Consider the following 23876-nt stretch of genomic DNA (forward strand, 5'->3'; position numbering starts at 1 on the left):
GGACAGAAAACGTAGGGGGGTCCCCCATGGGGTCTGGGTTTGGGGGAGCATCTGGTTGATACTCAGGATCGCCTTTTCCCCCAAAATATTCCAAAGGTGAGAAAAACCTTTTTTTTTTTTTTTTTTTAAGGTTTTTCCTGATGCCCCTAAAAGTCCGGGGGGGCTCTGGAGGGGGGGTCTCCCCCAGAAGCCGAGTTCAAGGCTCCAGGTTGAATTTTTGGGGTCACGCTCCTGTCCTGGAGCCCTGCACCCCAAGAAACCCTCACCCCAAATCTGGGGGGCGGAGGGGGTTTGCCACCCCTAAAACGCAGAGAATGGCGTGGGGGGGCTGGGAAGAGCTGTAATGAATTTCTTTATGAAATTGTAATTAGCCCCCCCCCAAGGTGAGGGCTCATTAACGCTCGTTAATATGGACACAGTTAATTGCACAATAAAAAGGGATGGCGGGAGCAGCGGCGCTGGCTTTGGGGGTCCCCCCCCGTTTGTCGGCGGGATCGCGGTCCCGGGGGGTGCGGGGGGAGGGCGGGGCGGGGGGAGGTGCGGGACACGCGTGGCGTGCGGGGGGGCGGCCCTTTGTCAGGATGCTCTGAGGAGGAGGAGGAGGAGGAAGGTGGGTGATGGCAGCAGCCCCCGGCCGCAGCAGCGCTCGGGGGAGGGGGGATTTGGGGAGGCTGGGGGGAGGCTGGGGGACCCCCCCTTTCCTCAGCGCCCCCCCAGTTTGCTGCATGCAGGTGTGGGGGGGCTGCATCGCACCCCTCCCCCCGCTCCTGGGCCTGCATCCCTCGGTGGTACCCGAGCCCATCCCTCCCGCCACGGCCACCGCCGGGCTGGGGGCGATGCTGCGGCCCCCCCGCCCCAGCCCGGTTCCCTCCCGGTTCCCGGCGCCGTTCCCAGCCCGGTTCCAGCCCGGTGCTCGCTCCCCCCCCGCCCTGCGGCTGCCGCAGCGGCGCTGGGCGCGGCGCGGGCGGAGGCGGGGGGGGGGATGCTGGGGGGGGGAACCGGGGCGGGGGTCCCGGCCCAGCCCCCCGGGCCCCCCCGGCCTCCTCCGGGGGCTGCCCGGGCCCCGCGCCCCGGGTCAGCCGGGGTTTATCCCGGCCCGGGTGAGACAGGTGCGCTCCGAGCACCGAAATCTGGGGGTTCCCTTCTGCCCTGAGCGGGGGGACGGGGGTCACCCCCGGGTTTGGGGACCGCCCCCCCTGCGTTTGGGGGCCCTTGGCAGCGGGGGACGGTGACCTGGGGGAGAGAGGGGAGGGTCCTTTTGGGGGGTCTTTGGGGCCCTTTTGGGGTCCGCGGGCCGGGAATCGCCCCCGCGTGTGGCGGCAGAGTGGCACCGAGCCCCCCCAGAGTGGGTGACCCCAGTTCGGGCCGGGGGTCGTAGGGGAGCGCCCATGGGTGCCCTGAGCTGTGCCCATTCTCAGCTCCATCCCTGCCCTGCCCTGTGCTCTCAGCTCCATCCCTGCCCTGCCCTGTGCCCGTTCCCAGCTCCCATGGGTGCCCTGTGCCCGTTCCCAGCGCCCATGGGTGCCCCGTGCCCATTCCCAGCTCCCATGGGTGCCCCGTGCCCGTTCCCAGCTCCATCCCTGCCCTGCCCCGTGCCCGTTCCCAGCTCCCATGGGTGCCCTGTGCCCGTTCCCAGCTCCATCCCTGCCCCGTGCCCGTTCCCAGCGCCCGTGGGTGCCCTGTGCCCGCTCCCATGGGTGCCCTGTGCCCGTTCCCAGCTCCATCCCCGCCCCGTGCCCGCTCTCGGCTGTGACCGGCTGCCACCCAGCCCGGGCAGTGTCCCCTCGCGGTGTCCCCACGCTGTCCCCGAGCCCCGGGCAGGGCGTGTCCCCGCCGCCCTTATCTGCCGGCCGCAGCCGCTCCGTGTTTTCGGTGCTTTCTCCCCAATCTGTACCGGGGCCGCCGGCGCTGACGCCGCGTGTCCCCGGTGGGTGTCCCCGCGTCGCCAGGATGAGCACGGCCGCCAGCCCCGAGCCCCTGCCCGAGCCCCCCGGGCCGCGCTGCGCCCCCCGGGAGGACCCCGAGTTCCTGCGGGCGCGGAGCGGGGCCGGGGACCTGCGCCAGGACTTCAACCTCATGGAGCAGAAGAAGCGGGTGACAATGATCCTGCAGAGCCCGGTGAGCCCCCGGCCGCGCTGGGCCTGTCCCCACCCCATCCCTGCTGTCCCCACCCCATCCCTGCTGTCCCCACCCCATCCCTGCTGTCCCCAACCCCGTCCCTGCTGTGCCATCCCCTTCCTTTACATCCCCAACCCCATCCCTGCTGTCCCCAGCCCCGTCCCGTCTGTCCCCAGCCCCGTCCCTGCTGTCCCCAGCCCCGTCCCTGCTGTCCCCAACCCCATCCCTGCTGTCCCCAACCCCATCCCTGCTGTCCCCAACCCCGTCCCGGCTGTGCCATCCCCTTCCTTTACATCCCCCAGCCCCGTCCCGGCTGTCCCCACCCCATCCCTGCTGTCCCCAACCCCGTCCCTGCTGTGCCATCCCCTTCCTTTACATCCCCAACCCCGTCCCTGCTGTCCCCAACCCCGTCCTGTCTGTGCCATCCCCTTCCTTTACATCCCCAACCCCGTCCTGTCCCCCAACCCTGTCCTTCGTGTCCCCAACCTCTCCCTGCACGTCCCCCACCCCTCCTGGCCCAAATCCCGTCCCTCCTGTCCCAGCCTCTTCTTGTCCCTGGCGCCATCCCTGCTGTCCCCAAGATGTCACCACACGGTGGTGCGTGTCCCCACCTGGCAGTGCCACCGCGGTGCTGCCAGCGCCGTGTGCCGCTGTGCCAGCACTCCAGGGGTGTCACCGACACCGGGATGGCAGTGCCACCATCACCGTGCCACCGAGCTGGCTGTGCCACCATCACCCCTGTGGCACCGAGCCGGCGGTGTCACTATCAGTGTGACCAAGCTTGGCGGTGCCACCAGAGCGATGGTGTCCCCGACACCAACCTGCCGGTGCCACCAAGCCGGCGGCACTGGCCCTGCCCCATGCGCCCAGCGGTGCCACCCAGCCCGTTGTCACTGTCCCCGTGCCGCAGTCCTTCCGGGAGGAGCTGGAGAGCCTCATCCAGGAGCAGATGAAGAAGGGGAACAACTCGTCGCACGTGTGGGCGCTGCGGCAGATCGCCGACTTCATGGCCACCACGTCCCCCGCCGCCCTGCCCACCTCCCCCATGGGTACGTGGGGCTCTGTGGGGACGAGGGGTGGCGTGGGAAAACCCCAAATCCTTGGGGGACGCCACATCTTTGCAACCTTGGAACCTCCAAATCTCACAAAAACCTTCAGGGGCCTTAAATGCTTTGGAACCACCAAACCTTTGGGACCTTGAGGATCCCAGAAACCTTTGGGGTCATCAAACCTTTGAGACCACCAAATTTTGGGATCTTGGGGACTCCCAAACTTTTGGAACCAACTCTTTGGGTGCCACCAAACCCCTGGGATCCCCCAAACCCTTTGAGGCCCACCAAATCTTTGGGGTCATCAAACCTGGGGAACCACCAAACCTTGGCAGCCACCAAACCCATCCCCATGACCCTCTCCCCCGCTGAACCCCCCGTGGTTTTGGGGGGTCCCCGATCCCCAGGGCTGGCGTCGGTCACCCCCATCAATGACCTGCACGGGACCGAGGGGCCAGCGCTGGCCAAGGGCGAGCGGCTGATGCGCTGCAAGGTGGGCAGCATCCACCGGCTGCTGGACCTGTACGGCTGGGCACAGCTGGGACACGCCGCCGTGACTGTGAGCGCCCCAAAACCACCACGGGGGGATTTGGGGTTGTTTGGGGGGGATTTGGGCTTGTTTGGGGGGGATTTGGGCTTGTTTTGGCTGTTCAGGGGGCTTTTGGTGCCTGCTGGACATGTACAGGCCTGGCACAACTGGGACATGCTGTTGTCACTGAGACAAAATGTCACTGACCCAGAAAAATAAGGGGCCTGGGGTTCTTTGGTGGGATTTTGGGGGTTGAAAAATAAGGGGCCTGGGGTTCTTTGGTGAGATCTTGGGGGTTGGTGGGTTTTGGAAGGTTGGGAGCTGATGGGTTCCTAGAGGGATGTCGGTGATTTGGGTTTTGGACATTTGAGGTGTGCTGGGATTTTGAGGGTTTGTGGGTAATTTTGGGGGGTGGTTTGTGGGGTTTTGGGGTTGTTGTTGTGTTCCTTCAGGGGTTTGGTTGGGGGGAGTTTTGGAAGTTTTTTAATGGTTATGGGGCCATCAAAGAGGTGTGGAGCTTTCGCAGGGGTGTTAATTTGGGGGTTTTTTGGGGCTGCTTCTCACCCCACCCTGTCCCTGCGGCAGCTGCGGGTCAGCAAGGAGCAGGAGCACTTCTTGGTGGCCCCGCAGGGGCTGGCGTGCAGCGAGGTGACAGCGGCCAGCCTGGTGAGCCCCCGCCTCCCTCCCCGGGGCTGCCTGGGGCGGGAGCAGCCCCTGAGCCCCCCGTGCCCCCCAGGTGAAGGTGAACGTGCTGGGGGCCGTGGTGGAGCAGGGCAGCACCGGCTTCGCCCCCGACGCGCGCAGCTTCAGCCTGCACGCCGCCATCTACGCCGCGCGGCCCGACATCCGCTGCATCGTGCGGCTGCACACCCCGGCCGCGGCCGCCGTAGGCTGGGAACGGGCTGGGGGCACCGGGAGTTAGGGGAATGAGGGCCTGGGGGGCTGGGGGAATGAGGGGGGTTTGGGGGGAGGTTGGGTTTGAGGGGTTTCGGAGGGTGGAAAGCTGTTTGGAGTGATTTGGGGGGCTTGGGAGTTAGGGGAATCTGGGGGATTTTGGGGAGAGCTTGGGTTTTGGGAAACTTGGGAGGGTGGAAAGGTGTTTGAAGGAATTTGGGGTTTGGGTGGAGGTTGGGTTTGGGAGGGATTGGGGGGTTTGGGGCTTAGGGGAATGTGGAGGCTTTTGGGGGAGGTTGGGTTTGGGAAGAGTTGGGGTTGGGAAGTTTTGGAAGGGGTGGGGTTTTTGGGGGGCTGTTGGTGGGGTTTTTTTGGGCGGCTGTTGGTGGGTTTATTTTGGGGCGGCTGTTGGTGGGGTTTTTTTGGGCGGCTGTTGGTGGGGTTTTTTTGGGGCGGCTGTTGGTGGGGTTTTTGTGGCTGCTGGTGTTTTTGGAGGGGTGTTTGGGGTTCCTTGGCCCCCTGCCCTCTTTCCCCCCGTGCCCAGGTGTCGGCCATGCGCTGCGGGCTCCTGCCCATCTCCCGCGCCGCTCTCCTCCTGGGGGACGTCGCCTACTTCGACTTCCGCGGGGAGGTGGAGGACGAGGCCGACCGCGTGGAGCTCCAGAAGTGCCTCGGGCCCACCTGCAAGGTGAGGGGACACCTGGGGGGCGCGGGGGGCGCCCCGCCGTGCCCCGCTGACATCCCGCCGCAGGTGCTGGTGCTGCGGAACCACGGCGTGCTGGCGCTGGGGGACACGGCCGAGGAGGCGTTTTACAGCATCTTCCACCTGCAGGCGGCCTGCGAGGTGCAGGTGAGTGCGGGGCTGCGGCAGCGAGCCGGGCCGGGGCTCTGCAGCCAGCCCAGAGAGCGTGCCCTGAGCTGTGCCAGGCTCAGCTCAGCCAGAGTGCGCCAGGCAGTGAGCTGTGCCAGCTCTGTGCCCCTCATTTCCAGCTCTGTGCCAGCCCTGTGCCCCTCATTTCCATCCCCTGTGCCCTGAGCTGTGCCAGGCTCAGCTGAGCCAGAGTGTGCCAGGGAGTGAGCTGTGCCAGCCCTGTGCCCCTCATTTCCATCCCTGTGCCCCTCATTTCCATCCCCATTCCCTGAGCTGTGCCCGCTCTGTGCCCCTCATTTCCATCCCTGTGCCCCTCATTTCCAGCTCTGTGCCCTGAGCTGTGCCAGGCTCAGCTGAGCCAAAGTGCACCAGGCAGTGAGCTGTGCCAGCCCTGTGCCCCTCATTTCCAGCCCTGTGCCACTCATTTCCAGCCCTGTGCCCCTCATTTCCAGCTCTGTGCCAGCTCTGTGCCCCTCATTTCCAGCTCTGTGCCAGCTCTGTGCCAGCCCTGTGCCAGCTCTGTGCCCCTCATTTCCAGCCCTGTGCCCCTCATTTCCAGCTCTGTGCCCACCCTGTGCCCCGTTCCTCCCCGGTGTGCAGCTCCGGGGTGGCGGTGGGGCCGTCCCGGTGTCCCAGCGGTGCCGGTGTCCCAGCAGTGTCCCAGTGGTGCCGGTGCCCCATTCCTCCCTGGTGTGCGGGCTTGGCGGTGCCGGTGTCCCGGCGGTGCCGGTGTCCCGGCGGTGTCCCAGCGGTGCCGGTGCCCGCAGGTGTCGGCGCTGGCGAGCGCGGGCGGCGCGGAGAACCTGATCGTGCTGGAGCGGGCGCAGCAGCGTGTGCCCCACGGGCTGGGCGCCCTGCGCCGCGCTGGCACCACCTTCGGGCCCCTGCACAAGAGCCGCCTGGGCGAGCACGAGTTCGAGGCCCTCATGAGGATGCTGGACAACCTGGTGAGCACCAAAACCCCCCCAGCCACCCCAAAATGGGCTGTGATGAAGCAGAGAGAGCTGTGTGTCTTCCTGCAGGGAAGGCCCTGCTTTATTCACATATTTACAGGAAATGTCAGAATGCACTGGGTTAAACCTAGCTGGTCAGCAGTGCAGCGAAGCCCAGTTCAGTGCTTGCTCAGGGCTGTTGAACACAATCAAATTTTCTCATTCTGGAGATGTTTACATACCTTGTTCACTGAGCCCCATGGGACAGACCTATACTTTATCCAGGTGCAAGAGTTCTTTCACTAAAATAGGTTATTAAACAGCGCTGGCTGTGTTCTCATCCCTCTAATTCTTCTTTACGGGAACTTATGAACCTTTTCTTTTACACAATCTCTCCCTGTCTGTGCCAAAACCCCACCCAGGCCTCGGTTCACCCCCGGGTGCCTGACTCCCCTCCGGTGCCGTTCCAGGGCTACCGCACGGGCTACACGTACCGCTACCCGCTGGTGCAGGAGAAGAGCAAGCCCAAGAGCGACGTGCTGATCCCCGCCACCGTGACGGCCTTCGTGTTCCAGGAGGAGCCCGCCGGGCCCCCCGCCCTGCGCCAGCACGCCCAGAAGCAGCAGAAGGAGAAGACGAGGTGGCTCAACACCCCCAACACCTACACCAGGGTCAGCCTGGCCGAGGAGGCGCAGGGCAGCGCCGGCGCCCAGAGGACAAAGACCACGGTGAGGGGGCAGCAGGGCTTGGGGGTCACGGCCAGGCAGCTGGAGGGTGTCCTGCTGGTGGATCCCAATAAAATCAGGGCTGTGGGGAGGCCCAGGCACCACCTGCATCCTGTAATGGTGATTGTTTTGGGATCCCACCATCCCATTCTCGTGGGGGTGAGTGACGTTGGCTTTGTTGGGGTCTTCCCTCTGTGCAAAATGCATTTATTGGGGTCTCCTCATTTATTGGGGTCTCCACTTTATCAGGGTCTCTACTCTACGTAAGATGTTTGTTTATTGCAGTCTCCTCTCTAGACAAGATGCATTGTTTGGGCTCTCCCCACATTCATCAGGGTCTCCCCTCTACATAAAATGCTTTTATTGGGGTCTCCCTTCTACACAAGACCTATTTATAAGGGTCTCCCCTCTATTACTGGGGTCTCTCCCTGTGCAAGATGCATTTATTGGGGTCTTTCCTCCATGTAACACCTGTTTATCAAGGTCTCCCATCTACACAAGATGCTTTTTTTGGGGTCTTCCTCTATTATTGGGCTCCTCCTCCTATGTATGATGCATTTAGTCAGGCCTTCCTTCTATGCAGGGAGTGTTTATTGGGGTCTCCCTGCATTTCTGGTGCTTCCCCTCTCCCATCGGGGTCTTCCCTCTGTACAAAGACAGAACAAAGAAAATGTCAGCCCAGCTACTAACAGATAAATAAATAAATAACCAGGAGTGATCATCCCACCTGAGGGTTCTGACGTGCAGCACTGGTCTGGCTGTAACTTCCCTGGTACAAGTTGCATTTGTGGGGTTTCCCTTTCTCTCCTGGGGGTCTCCTGCTCCCCAACCCTGTCCTGGCTGTGCAGTGGCTGCGGGCGGACGAGGTGGAGAAGGGCAGCAGCGGGACCCCCATCCGCATCGAGAACCCCAACCAGTTCGTGCCGCTCTACACGGACCCGCAGGAGGTGCTGGAGATGCGCAACAAGGTGGGACAGGGGGGCTGGGGGGGCTCGGGGGGCCCCGTCCTGTCCTGTCCTGTCCTGGCAGGGGGATTGAGCCCCGTCCTCCCCACAGATCCGCGAGCAAAACCGCCAGGACGTGAAGTCAGCCGGGCCCCAGTCGCAGCTGCTGGCCAGTGTCATCGGCGAGAGCAGCTGCAGCCCCGTATGGCACCGTGTCCCTGGGGTCCCCTGGTGTCCCCTGGGGTCCCCTGGGGTCCCCAGCCCTGGGACAGACACCCCCTGTCACCCTGTGTCACCCTGTGTCCCCTGCCCTGGGATAGACACCTCGTGTCACCCCGTGTCCCTGGTGTCCCCAGCCCTGGGACAGACACCCTGTGTCACCCTGTGTCACCCTGTGTCCCCTGGTGTCCCCAGCCCTGGGACAGACACCCCGTGTCACCCTCTATGTCACCCCATGTCCCCACACCCGTGTCCCCGCTGTCCCCAGGCCAATATCAGCCTGTGTCACCTCTTGTCCCAGCCCCGGGTGCCCCTGCCCAGAGCACCCAGCCCTGCCCTGGTTCCCCAGCACTGCCTGGGGTGGGGACAGTGCTGGGGTGGGGACACTGCTGGGGTGGGGACACTGCTCCAAGGGGACTGACATTGCTTGGGGTGGGGCTGTTGACGCAGTTCCAGAAGGGCTGACACCGCTCTGGAGGGGTGACATCTCTCCAGGTGGGGCGTACACTGCCCCAGGGGGGTGACATCTCTCTGGGGTAGGTGACACCACTCTGGGCTCTGTTCCAGTCCACCGAGAGCCACCTGGGGGATGCCGAGGCCAAGGAGGGGGGGGAAGAGGCTCCCCCCGAGCCGGAGCCCCCCAACCCCTTCAGCCAGCTCACGGACCAGGAGCTGGAGGAGTACAAGCAGGAGGTGGAGAGGAAGAAGCGCCTGCAGGGTAGGAGGGACCCCCAAAGCCCCGGAGAGCCCCGGTGGCACTGAGGGGACCCTGGCCAGCGTGTCTCTCTGTGGCAGGCGAGAAGGACGCGGCAGCAGAGGACAGCGGGGCTCCCCCCCCAGAGCCGGAGCCCACAGAGCCCACGGAGCCCACGGAGGGTGAGTGGGGTGACGAGCACCCCAAAATGAGGGCGGGGGTCCCGGTGAGCAGCAGGACGGGGGGACGAGGGCGGCTGTGGCTGAACACAGCTCGCTGTCACCTCGTGTCACCTCGTGCTGTCCCCTGCTCCAGAGGGGCTGGGGATGGATGGGGATCGTGGCAGGAGGACGTGAGCGTCTGCCGGTGGCTTTGTGGGGTGCAGGGGACACCCCTGTGCCCAGCATTGTGGGGTGCAGGGGACACCCCTGTGCCCAGCATTGTGGGGTGCAGGGGACACCCCTGTGCCCAGCATTGTGGGGTGCAGGGGACACCCCTGTGCCCACCTTTGTGGGGTGCAGGGGACACCCTGTGCTCCCCTTTGTGGGGTGCTGGGGACACCCCTGTGCTCCCCTCTGTGGGGTGCAGGGGACACCCTGTGCTCCCCTCTTTGGGGTGCACGGGACACCCTGTGCTCCCCTCTGTGGGGTGCAGGGGACACCCCGTGCCCCCCAGTCCCCACGCTCCGGCGGCTGCGCCGTTCCCACTGTTCCGGGGCTCGGGGGCTGCTGGCTCTGCCATGGTGTCTCGTGGTGTCCGTCTGTCTGTCTGTCTGTCTGTCTCCACAACGTCTCCTTTCTCTTTCCTCCCCGTGTGCCTGTCACCCAAGGAGTTACCCCCGAATCCCTGGCGCCGTAGTAAGTACGGAGAGGCCACCCCGGACGAGGGACACGGGCTCGGGGGGATCTTCGGTCTCCAAACCCCTTAGGAACTCCCCTGGGGAATCCCTCCTTGTCGCTCCCGCTTCTCCTGCTGCCTCTTCCCGGCTCTCCATCCCACATCGCTTGTCCCGCAGGGAGGGGGGCGGCTCTGGGGCTCAGGGAAGCGGTGCCTGTGGCAGGACAGGATCAAATCCCAACGCTCTCCGCTCGTGGAGGACAATCCTGCTCCTGCCCAGGCCCCACTGGACATTTAGGGGGATTTTAAACCCCCCCACGACACCGTGCTGCTGCCCCAATTCCCTGTTCCCTCTCCCCTCCCCAAGGTGACAAGAAGGGCGATGGTGGCCAAGCCCCCCCTGACTCCACTGCCAAGAAGGAGCCGCCAGCGGTGGTGAACGGGAAGGAGGAGGAGCAAAGCACCGAGGAAAACCTTGGGAAAGGGGGCACAGACCGGACAACCACCAACGCCGAGCAGGATGCCCCCAAGGAGAAGGAGACGGTGACCAGCAACCCCGTGTCCCCCGACGGTTCACCCTCCAAATCACCCTCCAAGAAGAAGAAGAAATTCCGGACCCCGTCTTTCCTGAAAAAAGGCAAAAAGAAGGAGAAGATCGAATCCTGAGTGTCCCGAGGCCTGGCGCGTGGGATCCCCGGATCTCCGAGAGCCCGAGGCGGCCCAAACCCCGGCACCTGGCCGTGCTCCTGGCACCGGGCACCTCGTCCCCTTGTCACCCGTCTCTGGGGGCGGCCACCCCGCTCAGTGCTCCCCGTCTGGGGGAACTCCCGCTGCTTCTCCCTCCCCTCTCCCTCCTGGGCTCCAGCCCCTTCCCACCGCGGGCCCAGGGTTGAATTTTCTCCACCAGAGCCCAGATCTGCTTGATTTGAGGAAGAAAAGGGTGTTCTGTGGTTGTTTTCTTCACCTCCTGTTTCAAGCTCTGCTGGAATGGCGCTGGCTTCATCCCCAGGGAAAGCTGTCCATGGCTTCACCAGGAGAACGGGACCGAGCTGAAGGGGGGGATCACTGTTCCTGAGGTTTTTCCTCCCTGGATTGCAATCTTCCCCTCCTCGGGCTCAAGAACCGCTTCATCCCCTTCTCCTGCTACCCCCAGCCCGTCTTTTCCCCACCCAAGGAAGAGCAGCAGGATTTCCCACCGCTGGAAAAGCCCCACCTCACTGCACGACCCACACCTGGGAAAACAGAAAAACAAACCTCCGGGAATTGTCTGTGTTATTTAAAACTGAGCAAAACTCACTCACTAAGTGCTACTTCGGGATGAACACACGCTGCCAGTTCCCGCCGGCCACGCCGGGCCTGCTTTTCCCAGCTCTGGATTCCCAGCACAGCTTCCATCCCTCCGGCGTTCCCTTCCCTCCTGGCCACCCCGTCCCGGGAGCAGCCCCAGCCATGCCCGTGCTCCCCACAGCCCTTCCAGCGCTGGCATTTGGGGACAAATCACCGGCATTTGGGGACAAATCACCGGCATCAGCCCCACATCCTCCCCCCATTTCCTGGGCTGCTCGCCCTGAGCCTTCCTGCCCCATGGAGCCCTGCCCAGGAGGGGTCTGGAATGCCCCAGAAGGCTTTTTTGGGGTGCCCCCGCCCCAGCAGGGTTTTCCCACGTGCCATCGCTGTGGTTTCGAACCTTCTCACAGCTCCTGGGGGTTGGAACCCCTCTGGAAGAGCAGGGAGCCCGTGGATTGGGGGGTGCAGAAAACAGCAGAGAGCCCAGGCAGGGATCTTGCCAGAGCCTGGATTTTGGGAAGAGCCTTTGCCCTGCCCGGTGTCCCCCAGAGGTCCCCACCCCACTCCTGCAGGATGGGGGGCACCGAGGGGACTCTGAGCCCCTAAACCCTGTCCCGGGGGGGCTGTTCCTCACTGCCACTGACTTTAAGGCTCTTTGAGGCCATTTTTGTCCCTGGGCCTGTTCCCCCTGGGTGAACAGAGACAGCCGTGTCACCTCCCTGGGGTAGCACTGTCACACCTGGGGGAATTCCTGAATGACAGCACTGCCACCCCCAGCCCTACCCAGGGGCTCCCCCAGGGCTTTTGTCCCTAAAGGTCTGTCCCTGGGGCCTTTGTCACTCCTTTTGTCCCTGAAGGTCTGTCCCCAGGGCCTTTGTCACCCTTTTTGTCCCCAAGGGTCTGTCCTCAGGCCCTTTGTCACCCCTCTTCTCCCCAAGGGTATGTCTGTGGGGCTTTTGTCACCCCTTTTCTCCCCGAGGGTCTGTCCCTGGGGCTTTTGTCACCCCTTTTCTCCCCAAAGGTCTGTCCCTGGGGCTTTTGTCACCTCTTTTGTCCCCAAGGGTCTGTCTCTTTGTCACCCCTTTTCCCAAGGGCCACTGGCTTTGCAGGGGACCCCAGGACTGAGCTTCCCCTCTCTGAAAGGGATGAAGGCTCCAGTGCCACCATCATCACCACGCTGAAGGGCAGCAGAGCCCAGATCCCATCCCTGGGCTGATTCCCCCAGCCCACCTCCCCCTGCCCTCGCTCCAGCGAGGCTCAGGGTGGGGGCAAACCCCTGATCTGATTTTCCTCCTCCATGGAAAACAGGCTGAGCCCCCCTTGGCAGCGGGGAAAGGTGAGTCCAGCTGGGCTCGGACCTCTCCTCCAGCCCCGGTGGCACCGGGAGGAGGCCGGGCTCTGGCACGGGCCCTGCGTGGGACAACCGCGGCCGGGAGCGCGTGGAACGCCGGTGTAAATAACAATAAACCCCGTGTTTGGCACCTGGAGGCTGAGGGGTGAGGGATGATGGGGATGGAACGGGGATCGGGATTCAGATGGGAATGGGACGGGGGTGGGGACGGGGATGCAGTTGGAGATGGGGATGGGGTGATGATTTTGATTCAAATGGGGATGGAATGGGAATGGAATGATGATTTGGATTCCAGTGGGGATGGGATGGGAAGGGGATTGTGGGGATGGGACGGGGATTGTGGGGATGGGACAGGGACGGGGCTCAGGCCGGGAAGGACCGGGCCGGGAAGGGAAGGACCGGACCGGGCCGGGAAGGATCAGGCCGGACCGGGCCGGGAAGGATCAGGCCGGGAAGGACCGGGCCGGGAAGGACCGGGCCGGGAAGGACGGGCCGGGCCGGGAAGGGCCGGACCAGGCCGGGAAGGGAAGGACCAGGCCGGGCCGGGCCCAGCGCGAGCGGCGGGTACCGGGGCCGGCCCCGCCTTCCTCCCCGCCTTCCTCCCTTCCCTTCCGCCCCTCCTCTTCCTCCCGGCCCTCCTCTTCCTCCCGGCCGGGGCGGGCTCTCGGGGCGAGCGGCGGGACCGGGCCGGTGTGCCCCGATGCGGCGCTGAGCGATCCCGGGCCGGGTCCCTCGGCCCCGGTGCCCGGACCGGCCCCGCCGCGGGAGCAGCAGCGGCGCTGAGCGGAGCCCATGGGCCGCAGCCGCTCCCGGTCACCGCCGCGGCGGGGTGAGGGCCACCGGGATACCGGGGGCACCGGCGGCACCGGGGGAGCTCAGCGGGACGGGGCAGGGGGCGCTGAGACCCTCCGGGGCGGGCAGGGCCCGGTTCTGTGCTCTGGGGCGGAGCAGGGAGTGGGTCCCTCATCCTCTTCTTCCTCCTCATCCTCTTTTCCTTATTCTCCTCCGCTTTCTTTTCTTCCTTCTCTCCTTTTCCTCCTCCCCCTCCCCATCCTTATCTTCTCCTCCTCCTCTCCTTCTCTTCCTTTCCTTCTCCTCTTCCTCTCCTTCTCCTCTTCCTCTCCTTCTCCTCTTCCTCTCCTTCTCCTCCTCCTCTCCTTCTCCTCCTCCTCTCCTTCTCCTCCTCCTCTCCTTCTCTTCCTCTCCTTCTCTTCCTCTCCTCCTGCCACCCCTCTCCACCTTCTCAGGTTTTTGGGGATGGTCACCCCCTCTCCTGAGCCCCCCGGGTGATTCCCCCCCGCTCCAGCTGGAGATTTTTCCTTCCCCATCTCCTGGGGGTGCCCAGAGGGGTCGGTGAGCCCAGAACTGTCCCGGAGGGGTGGGAAGGGCTGTCCCGGGATTTTCTGTGGGATTTTCTGTGGGATTTTCTGTGGGATTTCCGTGGGGAAGCGGGCAGGGAGCAGCAGCTGAGACCCTTCCCCGGGCAGAGCGCCGGCGCTCGCGTTCCACGTCCCGGGACAGGGACCGGCGGCGGCGGGAGCGATCCCGGTCCCGGGACAGGGACAGGAGGAGGAGCCGGTCCCGCTCCCCGCACCGGAGACGATCCAGGTGAGGGCAGCGACCGTGGAGGTGAGGGTGGGACTGTCCAGGTGAGGGTGGGGACATCCAGGTGATGGCAGGAATGATCCAGGTGAGGGCAGGGACATCCAGGTGATGGCAGGGGTGATCCAGGTGAGGGGAGGAACATCCAGGTGATGGCAGGGACACCACCGTGGGGTGGGGACAGTTAGGTGAGAGCACCCTGGGTGACCCAGGGACAGCAGGAGCTCCAGGTGGGGATTCCAGGGGGGAATTGCAGCCCCAGCTCCTCTGGAGTTCCAGGGGATTCCAGGGGGGAATTGCAGCCCCAGCTCCTGTGCCCCAGCAGGTCCCCACGCCGGCACCGCTCCAGCTCCTCGTCGCCAGCACGGCCCAAGGAGCGCCGGGATGAGGAGAAGAAGGAGCTCAAGGACTCCAAGAAGGAGCGGCAGATCACAGGTGAGGGAGGATTTTCCTCCTGGAGCACCCCCAGGTGCCCCGTGGGGCCAGGACCAGCCCAGGGCCACTGGATTTTTGGGCATTCCAACATCCGCGTTTGCTCAATCCCCAATTTTCTTCCCCCAGAGGAGGATTTGCAGGGCAAGACAGAGGAGGAGATCGAGATGATGAAGATGATGGGTTTTGCCTCCTTCGATACCACCAAGGTGAGCGCCGCTCCGGGGGCTCTGCGGTGTCAGCTGCCCTGTTTGGGGATAATCCAGGGGATTTTGGGACGTCTCTCCCCAGGGGAAGAAGGTGGACGGCGCTGCCAATGCCTACGCCATCAACGTGTCCCAGAAGAGGAAGTACAGGTGTGTCCCTGTTGGGGTGGGAAGAGGAGTTTGGTTTGTGGGGCAGCTGTGGCCACGGTCTCACCGTGATCCGGCTTCCAGGCCGGGGGAAAACGGCAGTTCAGTGAGGTTTAGACTCAAAAGCAGAGGTGAGAGTTCTGCAGATCCCCCTGGGAACGGGAAATCAGGAGATGGGCAGTGAGGAGCAGCTTAGGAACAGGTGGGATGTGCCCAGCGAGGCCTGGACAGGATCAGAGCAGTGGGAACGACACTGCTCACCTGGTTTGTTCCCAAAAAACACCCAGATTGTCAATTCTGCTCCCTTTCTGATGGCAGCCTGGGCTCCTCTGGGGCAGCTCCTCGCTGGGAGCCTTCTTTGGGTCAAATCCATGGGGAATTGGAGGCGCTGGGCCCCGCTCCCAGCCTCCCTGGGTGGTTTTGTCCCCATTTCCCTGATCCGGGGCTGAGCCTGGCTCCATCCTGGCACAGGCAGTACATGAACAGAAAAGGAGGATTCAACAGGCCCCTGGATTTCATCGCCTGATGCTGCCACACGGCTCCAGAAGGATTTCGCTTCCCTGCACTCTCCTGGCTGGCTCCCGTGCTGGATTCCAGCAGAATTCGGGTTATTCCCAACAAATCCCACAGCCAGAGCTGCCGCCAGTTTCTGTTTCCCAGATGTTTGTTGTTGTTGTTTGTTTTTTACAACAGAGGTCAGTTTGTGGCTGGGATTTTGCTGTGTTCCCCCTGGGTTTGGTTTGTTTCCCTGTTAATAAAACCCCGGATGTATTTTTTCCTTTAATTTTTACCATTCAGAGATAAAGCAGGGCCTCCAGTCCCCCTCCCAGAAATCCTTGGAAATGCCACAGAGCAGCTGAACCCTGTGTGAGCCCTGGGGTCCCTGTCCCCATCCCGGGGTCCCGGTCCCGGTCCTGGTCCCCATCCCGGGGTCCCGGTTCCCGGTCCCGGTTCCCGGTCCCCATTCCGGGGTCCCGGTCCCGATCCCGGTTCCCGTCCCGGTCCCGGTTCCCGGTTCCCATCCCGTGGTCCTGGGTCCCGGTCCCCATCCCGGGGTCCGTGTCCCCATCCCGGTTCCCGGTCCCCATCCCGGGGTCCCGGTCCCGGTTCCGGTTCCCATCCCGGGGTCCCAGTCCCGGTTCCCGTCCCGGGGTCCCGGGTCCCGGTCCCCATCCCGGGGTCCGTGTCCCCATCCCGGTTCCCATCCCGGGGTCCCGGTCCCGGTCCCGGTCCCGGTTCCCATCCCGGGGTCCCGGTTCCCATCCCGGGGTCCGTGTCCGGTGGTCCCGGTCCCCATCCCGGGGTCCCCGTCCCGGTCCCGGTTCCCATCCCGGGGTCCCGGTCCCGGTCCCGGTCCCGGTTCCCATCCCGGGGTCCCGGTCCCGGTTCCCATCCCGGGGTCCCGGTCCCGGTCCCGGTTCCCGGTCCCCATCCCGGGGTCCCGGTCCCGGTTCCCATCCCGGGGTCCCGGTCCCCATCCCGGGATCCCGGTCCCCATCCCGGGGTCCGTGTCCGGTGGTCCCGGTTCCCATCCCGGGGTCCCGGTCCCGGTCCCGGTCCCGGTTCCCATCCCGGGGTCCCGGTCCCGGTCCCGGTTCCGGTCCGTGCGTACGTTGCCTGACGTAGCCGAGGCCCCGCCCCCTCTCCGGTCCGGCTTCGCCATTGGCTGAGCGGCAGGAAGTGAGTCAGGGCAGAGCGTGCGGCCGGGGGGCGGGGCCGGCTGCGTGGGCGGGGCGCCGCAGGGGGGGCCGGGCCAATAGCAGGAGGGCGTGGCGCTGCCGTCCAATAGCAGCGGGCGGGGGGCGTGTCCTCAGGCGCGTCCACGCTCCCTCTCCGCCGCTCGTGGAGGCGGTGGGCGCGGCCTCCCCTCTCCGGCCAATCAGCGGCGGGGCGGGGCGGGGCCTGTCCCCGTGCGGGCCAATGAGCGGCGGCGGGGGCGTGGCGCGCGCGGGGTCTGGCGGAGCGGCGCTCGGGGCGGGCAGAGGCCGCCGCTCCCCCCGGCGCCGGTCCCGTCCCGGCCCCGCCACGGCCGCCGCCGCTCCCGGCCCTGGCCCCGGCCCCGCCATGGCCGCCGCCCCCCGCCTCGGCATCCAGATGCTGCTGGAGGCCGCCGAGTTCCTGGAGCGGCGGGAGCGAGGTACCCCCCGCGCCCCCCCCCCCGTTCCCGGTGCCGCCGGTGCCCCCGGCCGGGCCCCGCGGTGACCCGCGCCCGCCGTTGTGTCTCCTCAGAAGCCGAGCACGGTTACGCCTCGCTGTGGCCCGGCGGGAAGGACGGCGAGGCCCCGCGGCGCCGCGCCAAGGCCCGGAGGAGCGGCGGCGCCGGCGGCAGGTGACGGCGGCACCGGGCGGGGCGGGGGGGACCGGCCCGGGGGGACCGGCCGGGGCAGCTCCGGCCCCGCGCGGCCCGGCCCGCTGAGCCCCGGGGCGGGGTGACCGGTCCGGGGCCGCCGTGTCCGGTGCGGCCGCCGTTCCTGGGCCTCGGGACCGTCCCGCTGCCCGCGCCCGGACGGGCCCGGGGGTGCGGCGGGGCCGGGGCTCCTTCCTGTCGTGGCGCTGCCGAGGTCCCCGTGTGCCCCGGTGGTGACAGGCCCGGGGCTCCTGTGCCCAGCTGGCACCGGGCCGGTTTCCCGATGCCGGGCTCCGGTGGGGCCCCCGCCGTCCCTGCGGTGTCACAAGGCCGGGGGCACCTCCTGTCCCCGGGTGTGTGTGGCACAGGGCGCTGCTCGTGTCCCCGGGAGGTGACAGGCTGGGGACCCTGCTGTCCCCGGTGTCCCGGCCCCGGGAGGCTGTCACGGCTGTCCCGGTGTCCCGGCCCGGGAGGCTGTCACGGCTGTCCCCGGTGTCCCGGCCCGGGGACGCTGTCACGGCTCTCCTGCTGTCACCGGGCGGGTGACAGGGCTGGGTGCGGCTCTGCTGTCACCAAAGTCCACCTGTCAGCGGGTGTGACACCGTGGGTGGGACCGTTCTGTCCCGGGGTGACCGGCCCGGAGAGGCCCTGGCAGGGCTGGGGGGACCCTCCTGTCACCCCCCGAATTCCAACGCCCCCCAAAACCCACCCAGAGCCTCCCCTCGGCCCTGCCTGCTCCTTCCTCCCTCTGGCTGCTGTTAAATCCTGCACCACCTCTCCTCCCAGCTGGAGTCGCTCCCAGCGCCCACCTCTGGCTCCTGAATTCCCACACGGAATTTTGTTGCGGTTTTCAGGAATAAAAAGCACATTCCAGGGGCACAGCTGGTGATCAGACAGTGGGAATCCAAACCAGGGGCTCTGTGGCTCTGGAGAGGATGTGGGAGCTCCACCTGCCCTGGGGTGAAGCTGCCATCCCCTCTGTCCCTGTTTATTTTATCCAGAATTTAAACCCATCAATTCATTCCTTTTTTTTTTTTTTCCTCTAAATATTGGTGATGGGGAATGCAAGTCCAGAAGGGAAAACAGCCCTTCCAGGGAGGATCCAGGCAGAAAAGAGGATGGTTTTCCCTTTGGTGGCATCCCTGGTTTTCCCTTTGGTGACATCCCTGGTTTCCCTTTGGTGACATCCCTGGTTTTCCCTTTGGTTTTCCAGCACTCCCAGATCCTGCGGGGCCATCCCAGTTTACGTCCTATCCAAAAAACCTCTGGGTTATTCCCACAGTTCAGTTTTCAGGCACATAACAACATTTTTTACCAAATTGGAGTGGAGCTTCTTGAGGCCTCTGGGGGTTTTAGGGAGTCGGTGGGCAGGGAAGCAGCTCTTCCCTGAGCACCATTCCTGGGAATTGGCCTCCTGTGGCTTCTCCCTGGATTTCAGTGGAGGGAAAGTCACTCCTAGCTTGTGCTTCCCACCTTTTCCCAGCTCTGTGGAAGCTGGGAGCTTCAGGGGGATTTGTTGTGGGTTCAATGAGTTTGGGGTCTCCTCCAGAGCTGCTCTCAGCTGTTGGACACAGGGAAGGCTTTTTCCAGTCTGTGTTCCTGGGTTGAGGGTCAGGGTTGAGCTGCTGATCCCAATCCCAGCTCTAAAACTTGGGTGTCTGGTTTAAAATCCCATTTTGTGGTTTTCCTGACCCTTTTATTGCCACGTGCCCGTCTGCATCCCGCCACTCACCATCCCTGGGAGCCCCCCGGGTCTGCAGCTTTTCCAGGGAGCCTTTGCTAATTCCCACACGTTAATCCCAACTGGTAATCCCTAATCAGCCAGAGGAATTAATAACTTCTTCCTTCTTTTCCAGGTCGACACACAATGAGATGGAAAAGAACAGGTGAGTGCCAGAGGTTGTCAGGAGCCGGGCTGGGGGGAATTTCTGCTTCTCCAGGGCTGTTCCACCATCCTGAGATGGCTTGGCAGGGAAGGAATGGGATAAAGGACACCAAGGATTAAAGCATTCCCCGTCCCTGGTTGTTGGGAATCCCCACAGCCCTGCTTATTCGGGAAAATTATCTTTTCACAGGCTCATCTTTGAGCCAGTCTGGGATTTATCCCGAGTAAATCCCACTTTTTTTTGCCTGTGTTGTCATCCCGAGGCCCTTTGGGTGAGGAAATCCCTGTTGACTCCCAGCGTGTCCCAAACAAGACCAGCAGGTCATTGCAAAATCCCTCTGGAGCTGCCCAGGATGGGTGTTACAACCCCTTCCCGAGGATCTGACCTACATGTTGGGATTGGGAATGGGCCCAGGGAAACTGGGGTGTGCTGGGAGCACCCCAGCTTTTTCCAGCAGGAAAAGGGATTTCCTCCAGGAGCTGGAGCCTCCCTCCTGCATTAACCTGTTAAGACAGAGAAAACCCAGATGTCAGAGGAAGGGGGAGGATTCCTGGAGCGGGATCTGTGGGTTTTGTACCCAAAACCGCCCCGTTCCTACTGAAAACAGGGAAAGGAAGCACTCCCAAGGGATTTGCAGCTGGGTGTTACCCTGGGCAGCTTCAGCTGTCAGCAGGAGCCGCACAGCACTCCTGAGATGGAAGAGAATGACCAAAAGTGGACATTCCCACCCAGAATCCCGAGGTCATTGGCATCTCATTGCCTGGGGTGGCCCCAGCAGCCCGGGGTGCCAGCAGGGTTTTCCCAGGAGGTTTTGCCAAGGTTCCCTCCCAGTTCCTGGGGGCTGGGAAGGTCCCGGTGGGGTTTGGCTGCCAGCAGCAGTGCCCCTGAGGCCGCTCTGTGCTCCCGTTGCAGGCGTGCCCAGCTCCGGCGGTGCCTGGAGAGGCTGAAGGGGCTGGTGCCGCTGGGCACGGCGGCCGGGCGCCACACCACGCTCAGCCTCCTCACCAGGGCCCGGCTCCACATCCAGGTCAGCCCAAACCAGCGCCCAGCACCGGGCTGGGAGCCGAGAGCGGCACCCCAGAGCGGGGCACGGGCTGGGAGAACTGGGAGAGCGCTGGGATCGTGGTGGGATAACGGGGGCAGCGCTGGGATGGGGCTGGGGTAGCTGGGGGGTTCTGAATTGTGCTGGGATGACTGGGAGGGTTGGAACCCCTGCAGCTCCACATCCCAAACGTGCTGGAGATGGGAGCCGGCGGTGGGTGCGCCGGGCTGGATTGGGTGGGAATGCCGGGCTCAGGGTGCTGTGTCCCAGGTGGCTCCCAGGGAATCCCGGGTGGCTCCTAGGAAATCCTGGCCTCAGGATGCCGTGTCCCAGGTGGTTCCAAGGCAATCCCGGGTGGCTCCCAGGGAATCCCGGGTGGCTCCCAGGGAATCCCGGGTGGTTCCCAGTGAATCTTGGGCTCGGGGTCCCTGTCCCAGGTGGTTCCCAGTGAATCCTGGCCTCGGGGTGCCCTGTCCCGGGTGGCTCCCAGGGAATCCCGGGTGGTTCCCAGGGAATCCTGGCCTTGTGGTCCCTGTCCCAGGTGGCTCCCAGGGAATCCCAGGTGGTTCCCAGGGAATCCTGGCCTCGGGGTCCCTGTCCCGAGTGGTTCCCAGGGAATCCCAGGTGGCTCCCAGGGAATCCCGGGTGGTTCCCAGGGAATCCCAGGTGGTTCCCAGGGAATCCTGGCCTTGGGGTCCCTGTCCCGAGTGGTTCCCAGGGAATCCCGAGTGGCTCCCAGTGAATCCTGGGCTCACGCTGCCGTGTCCCCCGCAGAAGCTGGAGGACCAGGAGCACCGGGCCCTGCACCAGATCGAGCAGCTGCAGCGGGAGCAGCGGCACCTGCAGCGGCAGCTGGAGAAGCTGGGGATGGAGCGGGTCAGGATAGACAGCATCGGCTCCAGCCTCTGCTCCGAGCGCTCCGAGTCGGACCAAGGTGAGCGCCCGCGCTGGGGCCCGGCTGGCAGGAGGCCAGGCCGTGCCCGAGCCCCACCGAACCGCTCCCGTTGTCCCACAGAGGAGATGGACGTGGACGTGGACGTGGAGAGCACGGACGACCTCCCGGCCGAGCTGGACTGGAGCAGCAGCAGCCCCAGCGACTCGGACGAGCGCGGCAGCCTGCAGAGCCTGGGCAGCGACGAGGGCTACGGCAGCTCCGGCGGGACCGGGGCCAAGCTGGGCAGCAGCAGGAGGATTCCCGCTGTCGGGATGTAGGGAGCACTGCCCGGTGCCCCTGGGGATCCCGTTAGCCAGCACACCTTCCCCGCACGGAGCCGGGAATATCCCGCAATAACAGCGGCTGCAGGAGCCTCCCTGGCTCCTTCCCCGGCTGTCACTGCCCGGTATTCCCGACCTTCTCCGCCTCTGGGTGTTCCCGATCTCAGGGGCCGCAGGGCTGAGCTCTCTGGGAGCACATCCGATGCTTTGTGGAGTTTCCATCTGTGGCAGAGCCGGGAGCACGGAGCGTTTCGGGCACAGGGATCAGCCTCAGTCGGGGCTCCCTTCCCCGACTCTAAATATTCAGGGACCCCATCCCAGCCCCCCCGGAGCATTCCCGGCCCAGCACAGCTCAGAGCCATCCCCACTCTGGAATGTGGCGTTCCAGGCTCCTGGAGTTCCCTTCCCACGCTTCAGTCTCGGGGACAGTTTTTTCTACCTCGGAGGGAGCCCAGGGCCTCTCTCCACCCCTTCAGCACAAAGGTGATGCCTCTGCTCAGCAATAACCCCACGGCCTCCCCGGGCTGTGCCATCCCGGGGCTGCTCCCGGCTCCTGGAAGGTTCCAGAAGCCACCGCAGGGAGGGAAGGCCGGGGCAGGGCGGGTTCCCAGCCGCGGTGAGGATTCGCTTCCCAGTGCACTGCCGGGAGCATTCCCACCACTTCCCGCTCCTGGAGATGCTCTGGGAATGTTGGCACCTGGAGAGCTCTGCTTCCAGCACCTTCCTTTTCCCCTCCAGCTGGTGCCAGGGCTTTTCCAGCCCCTGGAGCCTTCCCAGGGCTTTTCCAGCCCCTGGAGCCTTCCCAGGGCTTTTCCCAGCGCTGGGATAAAACCCTGACCTTCTGCCCGTCCCTTTCAGGAAATGCAGGTGCTGAAAGGCATCGAGAGGCTCCATGGAGTGCAAGGGGATGAGCAGCAGGAGACTCCAGAGCTTTTGCTTTTCCTTTGTCCTTTCCCCTTTCCCTTCCTTTTTTCTTTCCCCTTTTTTTCCTTTTCCTTTCCTCCTTACCCCTCTCCCCCTTTCCTTTTCTTGTTTCTTTTTTCTCCTTCTTCTCCTTTTCCTTTCCTTCTTTTCTCCTTTTCTGTTTCCCTTTCCCCCTTTCTCATTTTCCCCCTTTCCTTTTCTTGTTTCTCTTTTCTCCCCCTCCTCCTTCTTTTCCTTTTCTTCTTTCTCCCTTTTCTATTCTCCTTTCCCCCGTTCTCATTTTCCCCTTTTCCTTTCCTTTTTAACACCCCAATCCCATTCCTGGCTCACATGGGGAAGTGGGAAGCCACCCACAGGCCCCACAAGTTGCCCAAATCCCCCAGGTTCTGTCTTTTTTTTCCATGTGCTGGCTCGTAAGAGGAAAAAAAAAAAAAAAAAAAAGAACCCAAACCACAAAGAATTTTCCTTTGAAGCTGCTGGAATTTTCCACCCTCTGGCATTGTCACAGACTGTGGGCACCTGAGCTCAACCCCCTGCACCATCAAAAAGAGGGGAAAAAAGGCAAAAAGATGGAAAACAGAGAGAAAAAGAGAAATACCAGCCCCTGGGGGCCACGGCTCGGGTGGCTTTTGCCTCCACCTGGGGAATCCCTCTGGGCCGGTGATTCCCAGCGCTGGGAAGGCCCTTCCAGAGGTACAAAACGTTGATTTTTGGTTGGTTTTGGACATTTTGAAGGTTTGGCCTCAGCACAAATGAGGGGTTTGGCAGGTTTGTGCCTTTCTGAGCTCCCAAAGCCTTTTCTATCCCCGTTTTGCCCCCGCCTGTCCCAGCCTGACCCTTCCGGGCCCTTTGCACTGTGGGGCTGTGCTCCGGGAACCCCAAAACGCTGCACTAACCCGGAATGCCCGGGTCCCCGGTGCTGGTGCCAGCCTTTTCCTGGAATTCACTGATCCACCAGCATTCCTGTGAAATAAGCTGCAGGAAGGACTTTTTTATAGGTTGTGACAAAAAAAAAAAGAAAATCCAGGGAGTGGGGGGAGTGGGGTTGGGGCACGGATGGGTGGGAATCACAAATTCCCATTTTTGGGCTGTTTTTCCTTTCTTTTTCCTTAGGGAAGGCAGATCCCGAACCGCCAGCTCCGGGAAGCACCAAAATGTTTGTTTATCCTTCATTTTTCCAGCGGAGCCATCCCGTCTCCACTCAAGCTTTCCTTTATTATTCTTTGGGGCACCTCTTCTTTGTGCTTTTCCCCTCATTTTTTCTGTTCTTTTTGCTCCCAGCCTGGCTCCGTTGGGCAGCTGGGAGCGGACACGGATCCAATTCCAGCCGTTCCTGCTGTAAATATCCAAAAATCCCATTTTGCAGGGCTGAACCCCCGTGTCAAGCCAATAGAATGGTGCTTTTCTTTTTTTTTTTTTAGGAATTCCGTGTTTTAGGAGATCTTTGCTGTGTCCATGGATATTTCTGTCTTGTTTGATTGTTAGGAAATAAATTATTTCGTTACGAAAGAGCCGGAATCGCTGCGGGAGGGGAGGGGAGGGGGCTGCAGGTGGCAGAAGGACACGGGGGTGGCACGGGGGGGACAAGGACAGGGCAGCCAGGGTGGGAGGGTGGCACGGGGGGG

The 23876-nt window shown here is 63.6% G+C and overlaps 3 protein-coding genes across 5 annotated transcripts; all 3 read left to right on the forward strand.

Annotated features, from left to right (window-relative positions):
• Positions 1-1893: 1893 nt before the first annotated feature.
• ADD2 (adducin 2) lies at positions 1894-12580 on the forward strand. 2 transcript variants are annotated; one of them, XR_012051767.1, is made up of 15 exons: positions 1894-2118; positions 3029-3167; positions 3575-3726; positions 4282-4362; positions 4433-4582; positions 5135-5278; positions 5342-5440; positions 6229-6408; positions 6864-7121; positions 7967-8086; positions 8175-8264; positions 8849-8999; positions 9077-9157; positions 10180-11915; positions 11957-12580. XR_012051767.1 is itself a non-coding variant. In XM_030290099.4 (14 exons), exons 1-14 carry the CDS (start codon positions 1951-1953, stop codon positions 10476-10478), a joined length of 2112 nt encoding a protein of 703 aa, XP_030145959.4. In that variant the 5' UTR covers positions 1894-1950; the 3' UTR covers positions 10479-12580. The 2 variants fall into 2 exon arrangements, 1 of the variants encoding a protein (XP_030145959.4); XM_030290099.4 differs by having other exon boundaries at positions 10180-12580.
• A 486-nt stretch (positions 12581-13066) lies between these two features.
• On the forward strand, positions 13067-15621 carry SNRNP27 (small nuclear ribonucleoprotein U4/U6.U5 subunit 27). Of its 2 annotated transcripts, none has more exons than XM_072917536.1 (6): positions 13067-13279; positions 13938-14058; positions 14375-14487; positions 14614-14693; positions 14776-14840; positions 15309-15621. In XM_072917536.1, the coding sequence occupies exons 1-6, from the start codon at positions 13243-13245 to the stop codon at positions 15361-15363; spliced, it is 471 nt and encodes a 156-aa protein (XP_072773637.1). In that variant the 5' UTR covers positions 13067-13242; the 3' UTR covers positions 15364-15621.
• A 1164-nt stretch (positions 15622-16785) lies between these two features.
• Positions 16786-23760, forward strand: MXD1 (MAX dimerization protein 1). Its single transcript, XM_030290132.4, has 6 exons — positions 16786-16974; positions 17067-17166; positions 19041-19070; positions 19983-20097; positions 20887-21046; positions 21128-23760. The coding sequence occupies exons 1-6, from the start codon at positions 16902-16904 to the stop codon at positions 21322-21324; spliced, it is 675 nt and encodes a 224-aa protein (XP_030145992.4). The 5' UTR covers positions 16786-16901; the 3' UTR covers positions 21325-23760.
• Positions 23761-23876: the final 116 nt, after the last annotated feature.

Source organism: Taeniopygia guttata, chromosome 22, assembly GCF_048771995.1.
Source record: "Taeniopygia guttata chromosome 22, bTaeGut7.mat, whole genome shotgun sequence".
In the NCBI taxonomy this organism is placed as follows: domain Eukaryota; kingdom Metazoa; phylum Chordata; class Aves; order Passeriformes; family Estrildidae; genus Taeniopygia; species Taeniopygia guttata.